General features: G+C 25.9%; 1 protein-coding gene across 1 annotated transcript; it reads left to right on the top strand.

Moving 5' to 3' along the window:
• Positions 1-108: 108 nt before the first annotated feature.
• LOC135930339 (uncharacterized) lies at positions 109-22,608 on the top strand. The gene is made up of 11 exons (XM_065467122.1): positions 109-159; positions 6,412-6,493; positions 10,482-10,607; positions 11,208-11,380; positions 11,604-11,846; positions 12,147-12,379; positions 14,096-14,155; positions 21,388-21,537; positions 21,657-21,806; positions 21,926-22,165; positions 22,388-22,608. Exons 5-11 carry the CDS (start codon positions 11,773-11,775, stop codon positions 22,606-22,608), a joined length of 1,128 nt encoding a protein of 375 aa, XP_065323194.1. The 5' UTR covers positions 109-159; positions 6,412-6,493; positions 10,482-10,607; positions 11,208-11,380; positions 11,604-11,772.
• The last annotated feature ends 3,431 nt before the right edge of the window (positions 22,609-26,039 follow it).

The following is a 26,039-nucleotide window of genomic DNA, read 5'->3' as shown; positions in this document are numbered from 1 at the left end:
AAACTATTTTTAAATTTTTATATATAAATTTTCAAGGTTATATTTGTAAATAAATAAAATTTGTTTACAATAATTGTTCTTATTGTTCATAATTCATAATTAAATTGAATTGAATCATATTAAAACTTTAAAATATACTAAACCTATAATACGATTAAAGTAAGTTCTCATTCTTTTTAAATTTGATCTAACGAAATTAAAAACTGGGATATAATTTTATTTATTGAAATATAGAAACGAAATTATTTCAAATTATAATAATTAGTATAATATTTGGGCCATCCCTGCAATCGTTCTTTAGAAGTTTAAGAATTTTTGATATTATTATTCAATCGACTTTATACAAAAGCGTTTATAATTTATTAAAAATACAGCTATTTTTTATCTGAAACCCTAAACTTGATCCCAATCGGGAACGTTAGGATTCAGATCCCTGGTTTGAATTTAATATTCGATATTTTTTATATAAATTAAAAAAACCGTAATAATTGTAAACAAATATTTTTAATCTATTATAACACACATCTCTTATTTTCACAAACAATTCTTTTATTAGATTGGTAATAAAGCAGTTTATAAGTTATTATTGTATCCATATAAACATTTTATTAGTGTGTGTGTATAAATTCTTGGACCACTTTAAAAGGGTGTTGTACTAAAATGGAATAAGTAAGCATTTGGTAGGATAAATACATACAAGATATATATAGTATATAAATATGTGGGAATGGTTATACCAGAACATAAACCAATTTAGCCCTATTATTCTCATCATATTTTATTTGTGCCTCATTCAATTACCCCTTCTTTAAAAATGAATCAAGATGCTAAAATCTTCTTTTAGACTTTATATTTATATATAATCTATATAAGATTGGTATCGTCATCTTCCAATGGAAAAATATGTCAAAATTTGATTATATCCAGTCGATATTATACATAACGAGCATTATGGGAAAATGTATAAATTTAAAAGTGCCAAAAGGAATCCCGGAAAAAAACCTCTGGAAAAAACTCCAGGAAAAAAAACCCAAAATTTTTTTTTGAATTTACTTAAGATCTAATAATATCTGTATATTTTTATTTGGATTTAATAAGGTATAGACAAATTAGTATTTTAGAAATAAATATTATAAAAATATAATTTAATAATAAATTATATACGTAATAATGATTTATCAATAAAATAAACAGATCTTATTGCAAATTTTGACAAATTTAATCTATTTAATAGTATTTATTACAATAGCAAAATTTTTTACGAAATAAGTAATACATGGGTTATTTTACTAGGATATTTTTTTTCCCAATACATGCATTTTTTCTTGTTTAAGCACTGCGAATTTCTTTTCGGTGTCTAACTATCTACACGCCATCGTTCAAGTTTGATTTCATCGGCAGCCACATCGCATTTTAGTTTAAATCAACCCAGATTGATGGGTGTTTATTCCCAATCAGATTAGAAAAACGATGATTCGAACCTTTGCATTGATTATTTATGAGTTATTCGTTGGATAAAGTGCTCTGATTCAAGTTTCTGAAGGAAATCGAAGCCCAATCCGACCTGGTCTGGGATTGAGAATTGCTTCTTGTGATCTCCCTTGATACTCCATTGATGCAATTTTAATCGAAATATTCAAGAATATCCTTACCATTGCTCGGAGTAACCGATCTAAGGAATGCCATTGCAATGCCCATATCACATAAAGGAATTGGAAAAATAAATATAAATAATTTAACTTATTAATAATCATACCAATGACAGTTTTAACCGCCTCATAGCAGACTTTTCGAAATCCATGTATATATATAATGGATCAGCAGGAATTAAATCCCGTTTTTGACATTTAGACATTATTATTTCGAATATTTTTTGTAATTTTGTGTTTTTTTTTGGAGTTTAATAGCTGTTAAATGATTGTGGCTCGCATTCAGCAGGATCAGAAAAAGTGAGAGAGATTAACAATGACTTAAAGCAAAAATGGAAAGAAAATAATAAATTGAGAAAAAAATTTAAGAAAAATTGACAAGAAAATTTTTTAAAAAATAACGATTCTTTTTTAAATTTTTTGTTTTTTGGGGTTTTTTTTCCTTAAGGTTTTTTTCCGGGGGTTTTTTTTCCTATTACCGCCAAAAAGATATAAAAAAATTTTTTTAATATCTTTAAGAATTATTTTTAAGTTTGTTAAGAAAAAAATTATTTTTCGATTGGTTGGTTATTAATGGGAGCTATCAGTGTTGTAGCTGTCAATTTGTAAATTGACATTTATGGACATTTAGTCAATATATTTTTCTAGAAGATTATAATGCGATTTCAATTTTCTCTGTTGAACATTAGATCATATTGAAATGAAATATTGGGTTGTAATGTAATGGATCTGGGTAATAGTGTAATAGAATATTACATCCACTCTATCAATTATCACTTCAAATTAATTTCAAAAAATGTCCACCATTTTGCTAAATACAGATTTTTCTTCAAAACAGATGTGAAATTTAAGATAATTTTTAAGACTTAAACAATATGTTATGTTTTATATCTGTTATAACAGGCTATATTCTGTTAATTTAACTTAATTATACCCGGATAAGAAAAATATGTTTGAGTTTTAACTAAAGAAAATAAGTATTAGGCTAAGATTAAATCAGGATGTATTAGAAAGGAATTATAACTTGTTCCCAATTACATTTAGGTTCAATGCTCAGAACATGCTTCCTTTTCCAAAGGATTTAAAAATATAACTATAAGAATTTTTTAATCTAAAATATCTATTCGATTCAATGTTTATCGTTGTGGATTCAAACACTTAATTTTTTTTTTAAACTAATTTATTAATTAACTTTTATAACTTTACAAGGTCATTTTTAATAAAAAAATTAATTTTAAATTTAACCTTCCTTATTTTAAATTAAAATTATTTAATTAAAAAAAATAATGTTTACTTTTTTTTTTGTAACTATACCTTATCTCAATGCCGTTTTCTTGGGAGATGAAATTTTCAAAAAAATATTATTATTTATACTTTAACAAATTGTTAAAAGAAACGCGTTACTTGCAAAAGTAACGAAATGACAATCCCTACTTTTCCTATAAAAAAATTTCGATATTTAATGACCGTTACTAACTTTCATCGAGTTACTTTATGGCACTAATATTATACCATATTTATAAATAGATTAATTTGGGGATGGGGGGGGGGGAGTGATAGCAATGGAGATAAGTATAGGATTATTTCTTTTATGTTTCTCGCAAAAATTGGGGTTAAATGGTTAATAAATATATAGCATCCATACTCCCACCCAGGCTATGGCGGAGTTTATTAGACTAGGGGGTAACTATATAATTTAGTCTTTTTTGCAACTTATTCAACTTAGCTTTTGAAGTGGGCCAATTTCATCTATATCCCAGCAATCTACTAAATGTATATATATACTTTTATCCTCTTGAACAGGAGCGGACTGGCCATAAGACCCGGTGGGCATTTTGCCCACGAGGCCGCGAGAAAATGTAGATTTTTGAGGCTGATCAGTGGAAAATATCAAAATAGAGGCCGATTAGAAAAAAATTATTATTATGTTCACGTTATTTTCTCTTATCATTTATTTTTTAATGATATCTCTATGATTTGAATATCACATTCCTTGAGAATTGTCATGTCGTTTATACTATATTTTAATGCATAATATATCAATAACATCGCTTGACGCTACACATCATTACTAAAGAAGACGTCATATTTATTCATAAAAATATCTAAAGATTATAAACTATTAAGTAATATAAAACAGTTATCAAATATAATAATAATTATCATAAACTATCCAGCTTCCATATATTCTTCACCCCAAAAGACACCTAAAGAATGCTCCATTGTTTCTCACCAACCCACGTGATGATCACGTTTTTTTCTTCTCAACCAAGGAAAAACTTAATTTCACTGTCAGAAAATAACTGACATTTTATGCATTATATTAAATTTATTCCTTCTTTTTTTCAACAGCTACAACAATTACCACGTTCTTTTCTTTGTTTTTTTTTCAAATGAAGTGAAAACGCTTCCGGTTGAGTAGAGTGAAAGCTAAGTTTTGATAAATTTATTATATTATATTTTTATACATTGATTTATTGTAGAAATAATATAGCCAACATTTCTTGTTCTTAATTCATTGAAATCAAATAAAATCCAGGTCGGTGAATCAGATAAAAGGATGGATGCTTGGGTGAAACAGAATAATACATTTGGCCAAAATAAGTTGAGAAGGCTGCAAAAAATAGGTTAGATGATGGGCACGTGAAAAAGCCCTTAGAGGATATATGGTAATGAGAGCTTGCTCTCAATAACGATAAATACACTTTAATTTATAGTAGATAATAAATCATTTGAGACAAAAACTTGATAATTTATGTAAATTTAAGATTCTAAGTACAGCTATAATATATTTGGAAATTTTTGAAATAGGGCCACTGTCATATCTTCAAACAAAAAATTAGGTACTTTGTAAGCATGAAAAATGAAAGAAGATGCTAAATCTTCTGTATCATCGATACATACATCGATTTAAAATAAAGCAATAAAATGGCTAAATGAAACATTTCCATATTTATAGCTCCCGGAGAGTATCTGAGTACAAAATGCTCTGTAAAAAGATCGAATAGGGCGAGCGAAATGCCAAGTGAACGTCCTCAAGAATCAATTTAACCTTTATAGGTTCGAACTATTTCGTCCTATAATTGATCAAATTATAAACAGCTTGTCGGAACTACTTTCTGCGAATTGAGAGCTTATCTTGAATATGCAATATTTGCTTCCAAGACATTTGATGAAATAAATAGTAAAGGTATTTCTGAAAAGGCTTTGGAAAAACTGGCATAATTGGCATATATATTGAGTGTTAAATTTCATAACGAAGTATGTTCATTTGCCAGTGTATTCAAAGATTTGGTAGCCGAATTAAATGAAACGGAGAAGGATATCGCATGTAAAAGTGAAGAGACAAATGAAGAAGATGGAATATTACAATATGATAATAAATCAGAGTGTGATAATAAATGTAACAAGTGTTTAATATGCATGTAAGAAATTCTTAAAAGATATGTATGCATACAAGTGACACTAATATTTTTTTGGCATATGAATACATTTTATTTATCATTAAGGCAGGTTAATTGCGAGAAAGCATTTAGTAAATTAAAAATTATAAAAATAATCTGAGAGCTAGTATTGACCAAGAAAAATTAGAAGCGTTCTTAATGATGTCAGTTGAACGAACAACGTAGATTGAACTAGAAGATATTCCTGCGCAAAGGTTCAAAGTTAATGAGAGATTTATAAGCGTAAAAATTATATATTTTCTTAATTCTTTAATTAGAATCTTATTAATATTAGTTACAATATGATCGGTGCCTGATTTTATAAAAGTGCAGCAATTCTATTCTCTGTGATATTGTATAGCTGCAATAATTTTATATTTATAATTAATTGATTTTATATATTGAGTATATGCATTTTTTTAAAATATTTAACAGGTGATGTATGATTTGAATTTATAGTGTAACATCGTTGTAAATCTAATATAATATATATATAAAGAAGCCATTTAATGTAACCCGGTCGAAGACCGGCCAAACTAAATGGGGGTATGAGGGTTTCGCCCTCATACAAATGAGGCCGCTATAAAAAAATGCCCACGAGGCCGTAGCGTCGCCAGTCCGCCCCTGCTCTTAAAACATAAATTACTTATTATAATATATGTTAAACACTTCTTTCGTATACAAACATTCAACAAAAATTTAGAAAAACAGCATTGTAAACACAAAGTCCGTATATATATAATTGTTAAAATCATTGTGTTAATAAACAAAAAATGTCAAATAAGATTAGATGAAAGGTCTTTTGTTCTGTTAAATCTAGATTTTATTAGACAAAAATATTTGGCTAAACTTTTGAAGTATTACCCGTCAATAAATAATTTTTACCGTCAAAATGTCTGCAAAAAATTGATTACCCATTCTTACCTCTAGCAAAAATTATCTTTGTGTTAATTATCCCAAAAACGAAATATAATTATTTTAATTAATTAAAAACTATAATTTTCTAAAAATGGTGGTTATAAACTTTTAAAAACAAATTATTAAAATATGAGGCATATTTTTTAAAAAAAATTGATTTCATGCAAGCCTGGTCATTTTATTAGATAAGTTAATAACAAATAATTTATTTCTCTAATAATTTTAGCTTTAAATTATAAACATATTTATTTTAAAGGGCAAATTTAATTTTTTAAATCATTTAATTTACCTTACATATTTAATAATAATAAAAATTGATATATAATTTTTTATAAATATAATTAAACCAAAACTTGGGAATTAATTTTTTAAAACTATAAATGGATATATCTTATTTCAAGTGGCTCCTATTGGCTCCCCTACTTATAGGCCTCCAGAGTTCTACGGCAAACAATGCCAGCAATAACGCTTCTACTTATCGAGGTAATATACATTTTATACCTATATAATAGGCCTATTCAAAAATGAATTCGAATCGAATAGTACATTATTCATATAACGAATCGAATAATTTACTATTTGAATTCGTACGAATAATAAAATCTACGATTTGTATTCGATTCGAATTATTCGAATATTTGGAATTAATTTTTTTAATAAAATAAATCATGCTCAAATATATTGGTAAATTTTTTTATTACAAATTTGATTTTAAACAGAAAAAATTATAATAATATGTAATCAATAATCTGATAATAAATAATATAATAATCAAGTTATAAACAAAATTAAAATGTATATTATTAATTTAATTTATAATTTAAGCCAATTTTTAAGGCAAATAGTTTTTCTTATATTTTCTTCCTTATATGACATGCGGTTTTTTAACAATAAATTATATCCAACTGAGAAAAGCCTTTCACAAGCAGTTGATGTTCCTTGGATAGATAGATAATCCCTTGCCATTTTCGAGAGCATGGGGATCCGATATGCATTTGCTTTCCACCACATTAACGGGTCAGTATCACTCTTTGCTCTTGGTTCACTCAGATAAAAATCTATTTCACACAGTTGAATATTATTTTGTTTAAAACAATGTCTAGCCTGTTTCGTTGAATTTTATCCTTATTTGTTTGACAGTTATAATTATGAGCTTATAAAATATAATCATATTTAAATGGTGGTAAATTAAATACCTGTATATCTATTGTCTCTTTAAATTTGTCCATTAACTTGGATATATCAATATCATAATCAACAGATATTGATTTAAAAGTCTGGGATCCAAGATTGTGGTTATTATTGCATCATCGGCAGTTAAATTATAATAGCCCAACAATTTATCACATGCTACTTTGAAACTATTGTTAAAGGATTTATGGAAACCAGGTTTTTCATTTTTTAGATGTTCAAGAATTAAAATATAATAAGGTATAACCAAATTATAAGTAGGATAATTCTCCCCTCACACCAAATTTGTAGTTTCATATGAAGGCAATAGGATAGCTTTAATTTTTACAAGATCCTTTCTTCCTATATGTTATCAAAGTATTATATTATTACCTAATTATAAATTTTAGTTTACCTCTGATATTTGTTTTTCTTGAAGAATTTTAATATTAGTTATTACTTCATTAACTAATATTGTTATAGCAGGCTTTAACAATAAGACCCTTTCAATCATTTGGTAGGTACTATTCCACCTTATTTCACAATCTAATTCTGGTTTTAAAAAATTTAGGGGGAGGGTGTATAGAACTACATATATTTTTTAATAAATTTAATTTTTTAGGGGAATTACGAATCATTCTAATAATGTTTCTTAGTTTTAGAATTGAAGGATCTAAAATTTTTAAAATTTCTTTGGATATTAAATTAATTACATTCGGATGTTCCCTATTTTTATCAATGGATATTTTAAAGAAAATGTATCAATAAATGTTTTATTATTAGTTGCAATATCTAAAGTTATATAAAAATATTTTATTCTCTAAATTATAATTTTTAATTATTTTGACAAAGGCTTTAAATATATTTCCACCTTGTTTCATTTATTGGACTGACATCCAAAATTATGTTATTTATTTTAAAATTATCATCAATAAAATGGGCTGTTTGCCCTAAAAAAGGAACCTGTGTTAAGCTAGTCCATATGTCAGATGAAAAATTAATCTGGCTTTTATTTTTAGATATTATTTTCTTTACCAACTGTTCTTTTTCTGCAAATGTATTATACATGTGCAATTTAAGAGTATTGGAGCATATTGATTTTACAGAACAATCAAGATCACTTATAAAATTTTTAAAATCATTAGAATTAATAATTTTAAAAGGAATATTATGATTTATAAATAATTTTAATAAATTATCCTTAAAATTAATTTTTTTTGAAGAATTTGGTGTAGACTTTAAAAAAATGTCAATTTTATTATTATTTTTTTTACTAAGGTGTGAATGAAACCTGTTGTAATGATTAATAAGAGGAGATGTTGTTTTGCCTTTACCCTTTATAATACTCTTGCAATGATTGCAAGCAGCCTTTTCACCGTCTTTAAGGATTTGATATTGATCCCATATGATTGCTCTCTTTTGTGAGGAAATTTTCTCATCTTCAACAACAAGCATAATTTCGTCAGAAGCATTCTCCTCTAACATAATTAGGCTAGCTAACTATAATTATTGTAGAGATGTAATATATTTTTATATATCTCTGGTGTGTGTAATTTTTAATATAATTTATTATGAGATTCAAAAAATAAACTTTTCGTGAGATTCAAAAAATGTGGCAAATAAAATTTTTTTAAATTTGTGCTAGAATTTTTATAAACACAAATGCATCAACTGTCAGATTGGCTGATCAACAAATAGAAATGACAAATGTTAGATTTATTAAACAATTTATTAAATATTACGAATAATTCGTTTTATTCGAATCGAATAAATGATTATTCGTATTCAGATAAAACAAATAATTTATTATTCGTATTCGTAATTATTCAATTAGATTCGAATTATTCGAATCGAATCGAATATTCGAAATCTTTTTATATAATAAGAAACCCATCCTTTCTCGGAGCCATGCGATGCTGTCATTGAGCATAGCATATCTTGGGATATATCAGCGTTCGAGTCTGGCAGGAATAGAAAAAGAAATCAATAAGACATCAGCGTTGAATTTCGAAACTAACCGTGTTCTTTAAAAAAAATCCACCCAAAGATGGATGAATTATCTTTTCATCATCTACGAATTCTTATTTTATTAAAATCATTTTTTACAAAATACAGAAATTGAATGTAAAATTGTTTTGAGGAACAGCCCCAAAAAAAAACTTCTAAGAAATAAATTGGGGTTGGGCTTGAAAATACATGTTTTTATTCTACGAATAAAAGATGTAAATTCTGTTTTTTTCAAAAAATAATGTGTTTTTTTTGTTAAACTTTAAAATGATTGTTTAGGCGGGTTTTTTTTTTAAATTTAAAATTCTAATTTTACCGGAAATATATCAAAATCATGTTTTAGAAAATCTAACATATGAATTTCTGACAATTTTTGCTAAGAACTTGTTCATATTTTTTGCATAAATTTATTTATACAATTTTAAAATGTTTAAAAAAATTTACACGAAAAAAAAAATATTTGTATACAAAATTCATAAAATTTTGGCAATAAATTTTCGGTAAAATTGCTAGTATTTTTAAACGGCTCGTTTCGAGCCATTTTTTAAAAACGGCTAACTCAATATTTTATCCGAAAGAAAGAGAGAAGAGAAAGAAAGAAAGAAAGAAAGAAAGAAAGAAAGAAAGAAAGAAAGAAAGAAAGAAAGAAAGAAAGAAAGAAAGAAAGAAAGAAAGAAAGAAAGAAAGAAAGAAAGAAAGAAAGAATATTATGCGAACCTAAAGATTTTCAAAGATGACGCATAGGATTGAACATCTGTTGGCGAAACCTCGATGCTTAGGCCATATTTTCCTGGCTCTAATGTTGAGTTAGCCGTTTTTAAAAATCGGCTCAAATAGAACCGTTTAACAACATCGAGTAAAATCAGATATTTTTTTTCAAGGTTGAACAAAAAAAAACACATCGTCGGGAAAAAAAACACATTGATATAAAACTTCGTTCATTTGGTAAATCGAAGTGTGTTTTTTTTAAAAAAAATATTAATTTCCTAAATTCAATATCCGTTTCAAATTAACCCTTTAGCGCCCGGAATATTTCCCATGAACAAAAAATACTTGTACTTTGATATAATTAAATAATGATTTTGACATTTTGATATAATAAAATTTGACAGGTTAATGATAAAATACGAAATAATAAATATTGTTTTATAAATTAATATATCTAAGAACCAACCATTAGTTTCTTTAAATATAAAAATTAATTGATTAAAAATTTTGATGACAAATGATCTTGCTGGGCGCGATAGGGTTAATGCCTTTTTGATTTAAAAAAAACTTAAATACTATTTTATAGGAGCCTTCTATAGACAGCAGCATCTAACATGGTTTCAAGGAAGAAGTCTACAAATGACTCCATTCTTCGAATCCCATCTAAAAAATTATTCCTTCATTATAAGCAGCGCTAGGCACCCCGAACAATGTATATCAAGCATATTATTCAATGATTCAAATAAGATAGACTTTCGTTAATATTTTAAATCTGTACAATTATATTTTTAAAAGGTAAATTCATATTGGTGCCATAACCAAACTGATTTGTAATCAGTTAGATCGGCACTTCATTTATATTTTTTATTTTACACCCAATGTATTAAGATGCAACTATCTTTATGTCATAATAATTATCGAAAGCTTATCTTACACTAAACTTGTTATAAAAAAAATCCTCATTTTAATTTGATAGACAGTTGCAATTTATTACTAGCAGAGTGTCGAACCGATCACCAAAACCGGAAGAAGGCCTTTAAATTTTCAAATCCTCATAAGAATTTTGAAAAATAGGGAGAACTTATCCGTTGTGAATACAAACTCATTCATAAAAAGGTTAGGATCATATGTATTTTTTTGAATTCCATAATTTTTTTTTTTTAAATATTAACGGCATAATTCAGAAATACAAAAAATTTCGAATATTAAATTCTGGCTAAAAAAAAAATTTTTGTGGAAATAATTTATTTTTTGAATTTTATTATAGAAAATAAATAATATATATAATATTTTTATTTCCGGATTCATGTAGAGAGACAGTTGAGAGATGATTCTGTTGCAACTTGGATATTTAATATGACTCCTAATGCTGAAAGAGATGCACCCGTATTACACGAGCTAATATTATTTGTAGATATCTCAAAAATACCAATAATAAAGGAGGAAAATTTTAGCTTCGAAGTGTGAATAAATATATATCCGCAAGTAAAAATTTATGTTCTTGTGAAACATTGAAATTATAAAATTTTTTTTATATAAATTTAATCGACTTTGTAATAGAATTATATACATACAATATAAGATATATGTGAGGAAATTAATACAATGTTAGAATAGGGCTGAGATAGAACCTCACCTAAAACCCGGCTAAAAATATTATAATGTAATGTAATGTAATAGAAATATATATATTATATTTATATTCCAGAATAATAGTCTCAAATCATCTTATCACGAGTATAATGTAACGGATATAAAAGTTGAAAGGAATTGCATAGTGATAAACCTACAAACCTTATTAGAACAGATCCAAAATTTATAAGACAAATCAAACGAACAAGCTTATAAAATTGTCAATTCCTTCAAAGAAAATAACAATGGCAAACGACTCATTTTGTCTTGGAGCAGATACAGAGCTCTTGATTGTCATTCATTACAATATTGATATAAAGTATGGAATTTGCTTATGTTACAAATAAATTTTTTACTTTAAGTTACATTATTATTACTTTCAGAAATTTTTGTAAATTTTTATTATTATATTTTTTATATAATCTAAAAAAAATTTTAAATAAATTTAATTTCCATATAAATATAACTAAATACGAAATATCTATGAAACCAAGCTTAAAACTTGAAATATAATTTTTATTTAAATAAAGTGATTATACATTTGTTTAAAAAAAATATATATATTTCTAAAAGTGTATAATAAATGTTTTATAACACATTTTGATATATAAATATATAGATCTCATATAAGAGATAAACAGATACCGTATAGGGGTAAAATGGTCCAAAAACGTACCGATCCCGAAACACGTGAATTCGATTTGGAGCCTTATCCTTTGAACAAAAATTTTTACTCCTATAACCAGGCTAAGTCAGTGGCTTGCGGGTTAAAGTTGATCAAGATAACCTGGCATAGCGAAGTATTATCCAATTATTTGCATCCCAATCCTCTTACCATCAATAGATGCATAGGTAAAAAAAAATTTTATTAATCTTTTTACGATATTTGTCCAATTTAGATTATAATTTACCTATTATACAAAATACATAAACTGCTCATTGAGTATTGATTAAGAAGTCATAAGCCTAAATCTGACGATGGAACAATTCATACGTCTAAACAATAATAAAAGCTCAATAAAAAAGCTTCTAAAAATCAAATCCGAATACCTACACCCTCCAAATCTCTCAGCCCCCCCCCCCTCTGTAGCATAAGAACCACCTTCCTCCCGCCATGGTAAACATACATTTATTTATTTATAAAACTCTTCATGTACCTAACCTTGATATAACTATCCAAAATATACTTAACTTATACTATAACCCCTCTAATCTAATATTCTTAAGTAGTAAGGCAGGTTTATTAACAAAATATATCATATTTATATTAAATAAACAAATTCAATATAGACCATAAACTTAAATTTACCAATACCCCTCCCTATAATATACATTCTTAATCGGGTATGGGCTTTCCTCTCTCATCTCCCGTAGGCGTTTAAGCAAGTGGTTTCGCCTCTTGCGCAGGTAACTGCAGCCTGCCCAAAAATTGTGGATGGGCTCATCTCATAGGCTACCCCCAAATTTTTTAACCCAATTAGATGGGACGAGATAGTCCAAGCGTAGCTCTGCTGTTTCATATAGCGATAAAGGGCGATTGCGCTTATTATGACATACGTATTGCTTATAGAAAAATATAATATATAAATTATTACATACAAATTACACATCAAAATGTACTATTACTAATTGTCAAATAGATATGAAAGGCCATCATAGGAATTGAGCGTCACATAAAAAGAAACCACCTTCTGGAATTCTATAAAAATTAATATCACAATAAAAGCCTAATAAAATAATAAAAGTTTTATGTAACCGGGTTACTTCTAAGGCGGACCAATTAAATGTTAATGGTTTTAAAATAATTCTTGATCCTCATTAGAAGGTATGGGTAATATGAAAATTAATTTTCAAAATAATCTAATGTTACAGAATTAGCCTTAAATATTGCAAAATATGATCAAAGAAATAAATGGTTAACTCCTAAAATTGGTTCTGTTACTCGTCTAGACAGGTCCATTATTGGGATTAATCTACAGTATAATCAAAAAGCAAATCTGAGAACACTAGTAATGAAAGAAAGCTAAAGGCCAACTGATGAAAATTTAAAATTCCTTTTAATAAAAGTATTAAATGATTATAAAATCAAAACATCACAAATATAGACTTAACTGACAATATGGCAAATCTTATTAAGATGGTTTATTTAAGAAGGATAGTGATGTTGACAATGTCTGAAAATGATGAAGTATAAATACAAATAATAGATAATTAATAATGTTTCTACTAGTTTCACAAATATACCTGAGGAATTAACAATCAATCATACCTTACAATTAGTGGTAGCTTATGCATTAATAAATTGCTCAGTTTTCTAATAAAAGCTTGTACTGCCTGCAAGAAATTATAAATTTAAATGTACCAATTTGATTCATTAAAAATTTTGTAATATTTTAGAGCAATAAAATATTTAAAATTATATTGGCATTTTAATTTATAAACAAAATGAGAAGTTTGATGCATATATTGTATCTTAAAAATTATAATTTCTTTTCTATATTATCTAAATTAAATTGCATAACATCTTATTAATATTTTAAAACAATATTACAATTGCAAAATTTATAGAAGAAGGTCCAGAGTCGATATCCTCGATGATCAATCCTATTCGAGAAGATGCTGATTTTGGTTAATCAAAATTTTGTTAATATATTTTCTTTTTAATTTTATCATAGTTAATCAAAATTTTGTTAATATATTTTCTTTTAAATTTTATCATAATTAATCAAAAATATATTTTTCCTTAAGAATCGATGGGTAGAAATGAAGAGATTGTGACTTCTGTGATTAATCATGAACAAGATGATGGAGAGGATGATCTCCATGTTTTACCATTTTTGGACGAAAGTTTTATAGATGAAGAAGTTGTAATCGATATCTCCATTGCAGCTGATAGCTCTGTAACTTTACCAATATCAGTTAATAACATTCAATTCTCATATTTAAATGTAGAACAGCCATATAATTTTATTCTTTCCCCAAAAAAACGTAATTTGTTATATTCAAATAAATTTCTATATGTTCATCATAAATTTGGAATTTTATTTAAATGTAGACTAAGTCATTGTACGGCAAGAGGTACATTATTAAATATGCAGTTTACATTGACACATATTCACAACCATCCTTCTGAATCTGAGGAAGAGCATTATGCAATTTTAGTAACTATGAATAAACTTAAAGAACAAATTCGAGCGTACCCCTATCAAAGCAAACGTAAAACATATAATCAAGTTATGCGTATTAGAAAAATGGATCCTCTCGTTCAACTCTATTCTAATGCTCTACCAACATTTCTATCTGTCAAAACTATTATGAATCGTGTTATTAAATCATTGAGACCACCTTTGCCTCTTATAAATTCTGATATCCGATTATACGGGGATTATAAATTAACACTTGATAATAAGACTTTTTTTAATTTGTAATGAAAATAATGAATTATTAATATTTTCTACACATGAACTACTTGAAAGTCTCTGTAATGCCGACCAAATTTTGATGGACGGCACATTTTTTTCGTGTCCTATATTATTTAAGCAATTATACACTATTCATATAATGATTAATCATACAATAATTCCTTGCGCATATATATTATTGCCAAATAAAAATAAAGAAACGTATCTAAAAATGTTGAATCTTTTAAAAAACTATTGCCGATCTATAGGTTTTTCCTTTTCTCCTTCTAAAGCACTTATAGATTTCGAAATGGGAGCACTTACAGCACTCGAAGAAATTTTTCCAACCATTTCTGTCAAGGGATGCTACTTTCATTATTGTCAATGTATTTTAAGACGAATACAGGGTAATAGGTTGACAGCATATAGTCGTCTTAATCCTGATTTTATGAGATTTTATCGCAGACTAATGGCGATACCTTTCTTAACCGAAATCGACATACCATTGGTACTGTCAGAATTAAATAATGAAGTAGAGGCCTTTAATTTAGATCCCATAAGAGATCTCTTTACATACTTTAAAAGTACTTGGATTAACCCAAACGCTAAATTTAAATATAAGATGTGGAACATGTATGATGTTCAAGGTGTTAGAACAAATAACCATGTTGAGGGATTTCATCGTTCTTTAAAAGAGTATATAACATATTCTCATCCTAATTTATATCTTTTTATTGATATATTAAAACAAATACAACAAGATATGGATATAAAATTTATCCAATTGCGTAATGGGAAAAAAGTTACCGAAAGAAAAAAAAAATACTGTATAATAGACGAGAAAATCAGACAAGAAACATTTTTATATTACACTACTTATACACCAATGCAGTATTTAGATAAAATATCAAGATATTTAATATCGAAAAAAAATAATGATATACCTGCTGACTAGATTATTTTTCATTTAATTTTTTTTTTCGATATTAAATATCTTATCCAAGATATGCGAAAATAAAGATTTTAATTCACAGAAATATCTTCGTAGAATATTTGATTTTTTGACTTTCTAAATACTACTAAGGTGTATAGGTAGTGTAATATAAAAATATTTCTTGTCTATTTTGCAGTATTTTTTTTTCTCTCGGTAACTTTTTTCCCATTTATTTGTTTTAACATATCAATAAAAATATATAAATTAGGATAAGTAACAATAAGTAATATACACTTATAGAACGATGAAATCCTTCAACATGGTTATTTGTTCTTACACCTTGAACATCATACATGTTCCACATCTTATATTTAAATTTAGCGTTTGGGTTAATCCAAGTACTTTTAAAGTATGTAAAGAGATCTCTTATGGGATCTAAATTAAAGGCCTCTACTTCATTATTTAATTCTGACAATACCAATGGTATGTCGATTTCGGTTAAGAAAGGTATCGCCATTAGTCTGCGATAAAATCTCTTAAAATCAGGATTAAGAATTCTATATGCTGTCAACCTCTTACCCTGTATTCGTCTTAAAATACATTGACCATAATGAAAATAGCAGGTTGGAAATATTTATTCGAGTTTGTAAGTACTCTCAATTAAAAATCTATAATGGCTTGGAGAAAAGAAAATACCTATAGATCGACAATGGTTATTTTTAGAATTCTTTATTTTTATTTGGCAATAATATATACGCGCAAAGAATTATTGTATGAATAGTGTATAATTGCTTAAATAATATAGGACACGAAAAAAATGTGCCGCCCATCAAAATTTGGTCGGCATTACAGAGACTTTCAAGTAGTTCATGTGTAGAAAATATTAATAATTCATTATTTTCATTACAAATTAAAAAAAGTCTTATTATCAAGTATTAATTTATAATCGGATATCAGAATTTATGAAAGGCAAAGGTGGTCTCAATGATTTAATAACACGATTCATAATAGTTTTGACAGATAGAAATGTTGGTAGAGCATTAGAATAGAGTTGAACGAGAGGATCCATTTTTCTAATACGCATAACTTGATTATATGTTTTGATAGTTGTAAGCTCTAATTTGTTCTTTAAGTTTATTCATAGTTACTAAAATATAATTCTCTTCTTAATATTCATCAGGCTGGTTGTGAATATGTGTCAATGTAAACTTCATATTTAATAATATTCCGATAATAGTTTTCACAGAAAGAAATGTTGTTATAGCATTGAAATGGAGTTGAACACTTTTGCTTAGATAAAGTATGTTAGATATTAACTTGCATATTCACATTCAACAGATTCAATTGTTATGCATATATTTTTATTAAAAATCGTAAAAAACGTTAAATTATAAAGGTTGAAATTATTATTTTTGGGGAAAAGTAAAATTATATGACTGAATCGATATTTACATTGTGGATGTATGTTGTTTTATTTGTGAGGAAAAGATTGGTGAAATCGATTACATCTTTTTCATCCATAAAATTTTTGTCTAGTTTTTTTCAATATGTTATAGTTCGACAATTAATTTTTACATTACAAATAGAATCTGAATGTCATATTATTTATAATTAAATATTATATTTTATTATAGGATATTTGTAGCTTTTTAATTTTTTGTCATATAAATTGAGAATTTTTGAAAATATATTTTAAAATAAAACTTTATTATTCATATTTTTTGTATCATGTCTAAATATATGGAAGGAGATAATTTATAAAAGAAATGTAGAATATAAATATAATCATTATTATATTCATAAAATCAATTTCACATTTTTAACTTAAAACAATCGATTAATTAATTATTAGACTTTTCACATGTCTTGGTCAATAATAGGTATAAAAATTATAAAATCTGATTACTTTAAAAAATATAGACTTAGAATTTAAATAAATATGTAATTGAAACTTACCTAATCTTAACAATTTAATAGATTAGAAATAATTAAACACTTTTGATTTAGATTTTATTAAAAAATAATTACTTAATGTGATTTGCTGGATGATGTTAACTTTTCAAAATTTAGTTATCCACAGTTAAAGATCTTGATAAATATATGCACATTTCACTATCAATGTAAAGTTTAACATAGCTTCGAATCTGAAGGGTTCAGAAATTTAAAATGGTTTGGTTGGATATTTTCAGAAGACAAAGCCTAAAGACCTAAAATACAATAGAAATGACAATTTATTACAAATAAGTAACATGGACTTAAAACATAAACACCACAATAAATTTTAAATATATGCGTAGTTAAGGATTTCATCTGGTAATATCTATAATCAGTGTCTACATGGCCGGGGTGGGTAGGAGACATAGCCTCCAAATTATTCAACCCTAGAACTCGAGGGCAATGCAATATTAAATTTAATATATATTTTTTTATATAAGTAAAATCATCAAAATTTTTCATTCGATTATTTTTAGATTTAAAAAAATGCGTCTAAAAGATTTTCAATAATATTATTCCAAAAAAATCATCGATAGTTGGTGTCTTTTTTGATGTGTCTAAAATTATAATAATAATAGTTAAAATTATACCTAAAACGAATTATTTGTTATAAGATATTCGATTTGATTAGATTCGTATTTTACGAATACGAATAACACAATTTCGATTGAAAAATTCTAATAGGAAAATATATTATTCGATCGAATAATTCGAGATTATTCGATTAAAATAATTTATTAATAATATATTATTAGTAGGAATTATTTACAATTATTCCTATTTAATAAAATTTCCTAGGAAAAATGAAGAAACATTTTATATTTCTAAATGTTGTTAACGGCTGTTTTTATTCGAATAATTCATAATACAAAATTAACCTCCGAAAATTGTTTTATGATGGACGAAGAAAGTATTTATTTATATGTAATTTATAACTCATATACAATTTTAAATAACTAGCTATCCCGTTAAGAATGACGGGCGAACCAGATATTTTTTCTTTAAAAATTTGTTGTTGGTATATTTGTTCTACATGATATGAATATTATATTGATTTTTCTACATTATTATACTATATATGTATCTATATTATCTTACTAATAAAATTCAAAGTTAAATTTTACAAAATAAATTTAATATTATTGTCGTATTTGTAAATACGTAAATGTTTTATATTTTTTTTTAACGCGGAATGCCAATCAACCTAGATTAGATAATATAGATATATGTAAAAGTATTATATAATGATAATATTATTATTTTATTTTATTCTTTTTTTAGAAAATTTTTTCTTTTATTTCGGAAATTATTAATAAAGAAAATCATTCTTCGCGAGTTATATTTCCTGTCTGTTTGGTGATTTTTGTAGTTTCGGGAATTTGTTTGACTTGTTTTTGTTTTTTCTTAGTTTGTGTTTAAGATTTTTTTTTAGTGTGTAAGTTTAGATTCGAATAAAGTTTTAAGTATTTTTTTTTAATTATCTTTTTTAATTTACGGTTAAATAAAATTTTCAAATTGAATTGATTATTCGACGAATCGAATCGAATAATCATTTTATTATTCCTACGAATATGAATTATTCGATTCGATTTGTATTTTTGTATATCTAGTTAAAATAATGTAAAGGATAAGTGGCATAAATGGCTATATGAAGATAATAATTGAAAAATTTTTAGTCTAATGCACACACACACAGTATAGAATGAGGAAAGTGAGAGAAAAAAAATAGGTAGGGAGCTTTAAGATATCTTCTCCAAAATACTCAGTGGGGCATATTAAAAAAATATATTTAAGCTTTTTATCTTAGATAAAAATAGAAAATAGTGGATAAAAATTTGGTATATTATTTTACGTCATATTAAATCTTTATACCTGTCATCTGACAGTTTGTCAATAACCTTTCTTTTATACCTGACAAAACATAGATGCAAGATTATAGGTTTATTCTATTATTATCTGAAATCATTTATATTAATCGAGGATTATGATATGTTTTAATAGTCTTTCTTAATATATATAAATAAATATTATTTTATATATATTTAAATATTTTATTTATAATTGTTATATATATTTATATAAAGTTAAATATTATTTCTATATTAGTACAATTAAAAAAATTAATATGTTTTACTTTTATAAATAATTTTATTCTCAGTAGTAATATTGTGTAAATTATTGTATAAATATTTATAAATTTATTAAAATTTTAAAAATGTTAAAAATAAAATTTAAAAAAATGTTAAAAATGTCAAGTTTGTTTTCACCATCTTTTTACTTTTTAACGCGAAAACAGCTGGGAATATTTACCGATCCGTTTGTCTGTCTTTTGTCATTATACCATTTCGCTTCAAAATTTCGAAATATTTCCTAGAAAAAGTCTTTACTTCAATATTGAATTTGTGTTTATCTCCTTAAAGGAAAAGGTAATTGTTTTAATTAAAATTTTTTCATATTAATATTTTAAAGTATTTACTTCAATACTGTTATTGTGGCAATCTCATTTACATCAATATTGTATATCTGTTTATCTCCTTAAAGGAAAAGGTAATTGTTTTAATTAAAATTTTTACATATTAATATTTTAAAGTATTTACTTCAATACTGTTATTGTGGCAATCTCATTTACATCAATATTGTATATCTGTTTATCTTCTTAAAGGAAAAGGTAATTGTTTTAATTAAAATTTTTACATATTAATATTTTAAAGTATTTACTTCAATACTGTTATTGTGGCAATCTCATTTACATCAATATTGTATATCTGTTTATCTCCTTAAAGGAAAAGGTAATTGTTTTAATTAAAATTTTTACATATTAATATTTTAAAGTATTTACTTCAATACTGTTATTTTGGCAATCTCGTTTTCATCAATATTGTATATCTGTTTATCTCCTTAAAGGAAAAGGTAATTGTTTTAATTAAAATTTTTACATATTAATATTATAAAGTATTTACTTCAATACTGTTATTGTGGCAATCTTAAATAATGATACCAACTTCATACCAAAAGTCCAAATATTATAAATGTAAAATTTATTATATTTGTACTTCTCCAACCTGCCATGGTAGAGGATTTACATTAAATAATGTATTTACTCTGACAGCAGAATGCAATGGTAAATTATTTAATCTGCAAGATTTTAATATACAAGATGTAATTTATTATTTTCTAGATATTTGCAAGTACTTGACTGCAAGAAGAGGAAGTATTTTACAATATAATATGAAAATCAAATTAGTATATTTTTCCTTAAGTATCATTGGGAAGAAATGAAGATAATGTGACTTCTGTGAATATTCATGAACAAGAAGATGGAAGTGCTGTGGGGATTTCTGGGATCCTTGAAGAAGGTCCGGAGTTGATATCCTCGATGATCAATCCTATTCGAGAAGATGCTGATTTTGGTTAATCAAAATTTTTTAATATATTTTCTTTTTAATTTTATCATAGTTTAATCAAAATTTTGTTAGTATATTTTCTTTTTAATTTTATCATAATTAATCAAAAATATATTTTTCCTTAAGAATCGATAAGTAGAAATGAAGAGATTGTGACTTCTGTAATTAATCATGAACAAGAAGATGGAGGTGCTGTGGGGATTTCTGGGATCCTTGAAGAAGGTCCGGAGTCGATATCCTCGATGATCAATCCTATTCGAGAAGATGCTGATTTTGGTTAATCAAAATTTTTTAATATATTTTCTTTTTAATTTTATCATAGTTAATCAAAATTTTGATAGTATATTTTCTTTTTAATTTTATCATAATTAATCAAAAAAATATTTTTCCTTAAGAATCGATAAGTAGAAATGAAGAGATTGTGACTTCTGTGATTAATCATGAACAAGAAGATGGAGGTGCTGTCGGGATTTCTGGGATCCTTGAAGAAGGTCCGGAGTCGATATCCTCGATGATCAATCCTATTCGAGAAGATGCTGATTTTGGTTAATCAAAATTTTTTAATATATTTTCTTTTTAATTTTATCATAGTTAATCAAAATTTTGTTTGTATATTTTCTTTTTAATTTTATCATAATTAATCAAAAATATATTTTTACTTAAGAATCGATGGGTAGAAATGAAGAGATTGTGACTTCTGTGATTAATCATGAACAAGATGATGGAGAGGATGATCTCCATGTTTTAACATTTTTGGACGAAAGTTTTATAGATGAAGAAGTTGTAATCGATATCTCCATTGCAGCTGATAGCTCTGTAACTTTACCAATATCAGTTAATAACATTCAATTCTCATATTTAAATGTAGAACAGCCATATAATTTTATTATTTCCCCAAAAAAACGTAATTTGTTATATTCAAATAAATTTCTATATGTTCATCATAAGTTTGGAATTTTATTTAAATGTAGACTAAGTCATTGTACGGCAAGAGGTACATTATTAAATATGCAGTTTACATTGACACATATTCACAACCATCCTTCTGAATCTGAGGAAGAGCATTATGCAATTTTAGAACTATGAATAAACTTAAAGAAAAAATTCGAGCGTACCCCTATCAAAGCAAACGTAAAACATAATCAAGTTATGCGTATTAGAAAAATGGATCCTCTCGTTCAACTCTATTCTAATACTCTACCAACATTTCTATCTGTCAAAACTATTATGAATCGTGTTATTAAATCATTGAGACCACCTTTGCCTCTTATAAATTCTGATATACGATTATACGGGGATTATAAATTAACACTTGATAATAAGACTTTTTTAATTTGTAATGACTAAAATTGCATAATGCTCTTCCTCAGATTCAGAAGGATGGTTGTGAATATGTGTCAATGTAAACTGCATATTTAATAATGTACCTCTTGCCGTACAATGACTTAGTCTACATTTAAATAAAATTCCAAATTTATGATGAACATATAGAAATTTATTTGAATATAACAAATTACGTTTTTTTTGGGAAAGAATAAAATTATATGGCTGTTCTACATTTAAATATGAGAATTGAATGTTATTAACTGATATTGGTAAAGTTACAGAGCTATCAGCTGCAATGGAGATATCGATTACAACTTCTTCATCTATAAAACTTTCGTCCAAAAATGGTAAAACATGGAGATCATCCTCTCCATCTTCTTGTTCATGATTAATCACAGAAGTCACAATCTCTTCATTTCTACCCATCGATTCTTAAGGAAAAATATATTTTTGATTAATTATGATAAAATTAAAAAGAAAATATACTAACAAAATTTTGATTAACTATGATAAAATTAAAAAGAAAATATATTAAAAAATTTTGATTAACCAAAATCAGCATCTTCTCGAATAGGATTGATCATCGAGGATATTGACTCCGGACCTTCTTCAAGGATCCCAGAAATCCGCACAGCACTTCCATCTTCTTGTTCATGAATATTCACAGAAGTCACATTATCTTCATTTCTTCTCAATGATACTTAAGGAAAAATATATTAATTTGATTTTCACATTATATTCTAAAATACTTCCTCTTCTTGCAGTCAAGTACTTGCAAATATCTAGAAAATAATAAATTACATCTTGTATATTAAAATCTTGCATATTAAATAATTTACCATTGCATTCTGCTGTCAGAGTAAATACATTATTTAATGTAAATCCTCTACCATGGCAGGTTGGAGAAGTACAAATATAATAAATTTTACATTTATAATATTTGGACTTTCGGTATGAAGTTGGTATCATTATTTAAGAGAGCCACAATAACAGTATTGAAGTAAATACTTTAAAATATTAATATGTAAAAATTTTAATTAAAACAATTACCTTTGCCTTTAAGGAGATAAACAAATATACAATATTGATGTAAATTAATGACATAACCAAAATTACAGTATTGAAGTAAATACTTTAAAATATTAATATATAAAAATTTTAATTAAAACAATTACCTTTTCCTTTAAGGTGATAAACAAATATACAATATTGATGTAAATTAATGAGATAACCAAAATTACAGTATTGAAGTAAATACTTTAAAATATTAATATGTAAAAATTTTAATTAAAACAATTACCTTTTCCTTTAAGGAGATAAACAAATATACAATATTGATGTAAATTAATGAGATAACTAAAATTACAGTATTGAAGTAAATACTTTAAAATATTAATATGTAAAAATTTTAATTAAAACAATTACCTTTTCCTTTAAGGAGATAAACAAATATACAATATTGATGTAAATTAATGAGATAACCAAAAATACAGTATTGAAGTAAATACTTTAAAATATTAATATGTAAAAATTTTAATTAAAACAATTACCTTTTCCTTTAAGGAGATAAACAAATATACAATATTGATGTAAATTAATGAGATAACCAAAATTACAGTATTGAAGTATCTACTTTAAAATATTAATATGTAAAAATTTTAATTAAAACAATTACCTTTTCCTTTAAGGAGATAAACAGATATACAATATTGATGTAAATTAATGAGATAACCAAAAATACAGTATTGAAGTAAATAATTTAAAATATTAATATGTAAAAATTTAATAAATTACTTTTCCTTTAAGGAGATAAACAAATATACAATATTGATGTAAATTAATGAGATAACCAAAATTACAGTATTGAAGTAAATACTTTAAAATATTAATATGTAAAAATTTTAATTAAAACAATTACCTTTTCCTTTAAGGAGATAGACAGATATAAAATATTGATGTAAATTAATGAGATAACCAAAAATACAGTATTGAAGTAAATACTATAAAATATTAATATGTAAAAACTTTAGTTAAAACAATAATTTTAATTAAAACCAATTACCTTTTCCTTTAAGGATATAAACACAAATTCAATATTGAAGTAAAGACTTTTTCTAGGAAATATTTCGAAATTTTGAAGCGAAATGGTATAATGACAAAAGACAGACAAATCGGACCGATACCGATAATATATATACAAAATATATAGTAAAAGGTGTTACACTAATAAAAAATTTAATATATTCAAGAATATTTTTGAGAAAATCTATTAAAAATTTTATCCAACATTATCTATTTGCAGCAAAATAACCACTATTTTGCTATATATTAGCAATAGATATTCATTCATCCAGAACGAGTCAATTTCATCACCCATCAGAAGTTGTAGCGTGCACCATGTATATTCACTAGTATATAGATCCAATACATGATGTATGCCCGTTTTATTGTAGTGGACGGTACCTCTATGAGTCAGCTAGCATAGTAAGAAAGTGGGAATTTATTAGTTTTACGGGCAAGATAGTGTGTTAAGAAATTGTAACCAATATTAATAATAATGTACCTGACGCCTGGTTAGATGTTTAAGAGATGAAAAAAAAGTAAGTCTTATGTTAGGTAAGTATATCCTTGGAAGATCAGGTTTTGTCTATATAGCTATTCCGGAGGCATCCAACATCTCTGTAATTGTAATCTCAATCCTGAAACCCATTATCCAAAAGAGCTTACTATCGTTTTGCCTGATTTTTTTACTTTATTAATTTTTGTCATTCACTAAAGTCAATAGTGTCCCCATTCCTTGTTGTCTGTATTAAGCAAGCATTGCTCGGGATCCTCATTATTTACCACATTTTCATTATTATAGTGAACCCAGAATCGTTATCATTAATATTATTCACGGTTCCAAGATTATCATTGCCTGTGCCGAAACATAAATTGTCACTCAACCGGGGAGAAGAGGTTGGAAATAAGACAGTGCGAGAATAGTCTAATACTTCCACGATTCCTGCTCTAGTTTAGATCATATTTAAGCATGTATTGTAGATGTTCCTTTAATAAACATATGTTTTGTTTGTGTTGTACTAAATTACATTAATTTCGTTTAGTTTAAGGAGAACGGGAAAAGGCTAAGGGATAATTTTTTTTCTCCTCGCATTACCTCCAACCCTCTCCCCAAACTGATTATTTATAAAAATTTTATCTTAAGCAATTTCTACTTACATTTTTGAATTACCCTTCTTAATTATTTTACTTTATATATATATATATATAAATATCCTCAAAATATTATTTCAGATTCAAATACACTGCCTTATAGGCTGCCGTATATTTTAAGTTAACATTAATACAAAAGAATTAGTTCTAATTGTATCTTAACCCATTCGCTCTTGTATTGAATCTTTTGTACATGCAAAAATTAAATTAGGTGCATACGAAGATGGTCTTTGATTTCA

Source organism: Gordionus sp. m RMFG-2023, chromosome 5 (genome assembly GCF_954871325.1).
Source record: "Gordionus sp. m RMFG-2023 chromosome 5, tfGorSpeb1-WG-v2, whole genome shotgun sequence".
In the NCBI taxonomy this organism is placed as follows: Eukaryota; Metazoa; Nematomorpha; class Gordioida; order Chordodea; family Parachordodidae; genus Gordionus; species Gordionus sp. m RMFG-2023.
The sequence above is the reverse complement of the archived record's forward strand: the minus strand, read 5'-3'. Positions and strand labels throughout refer to the sequence as shown.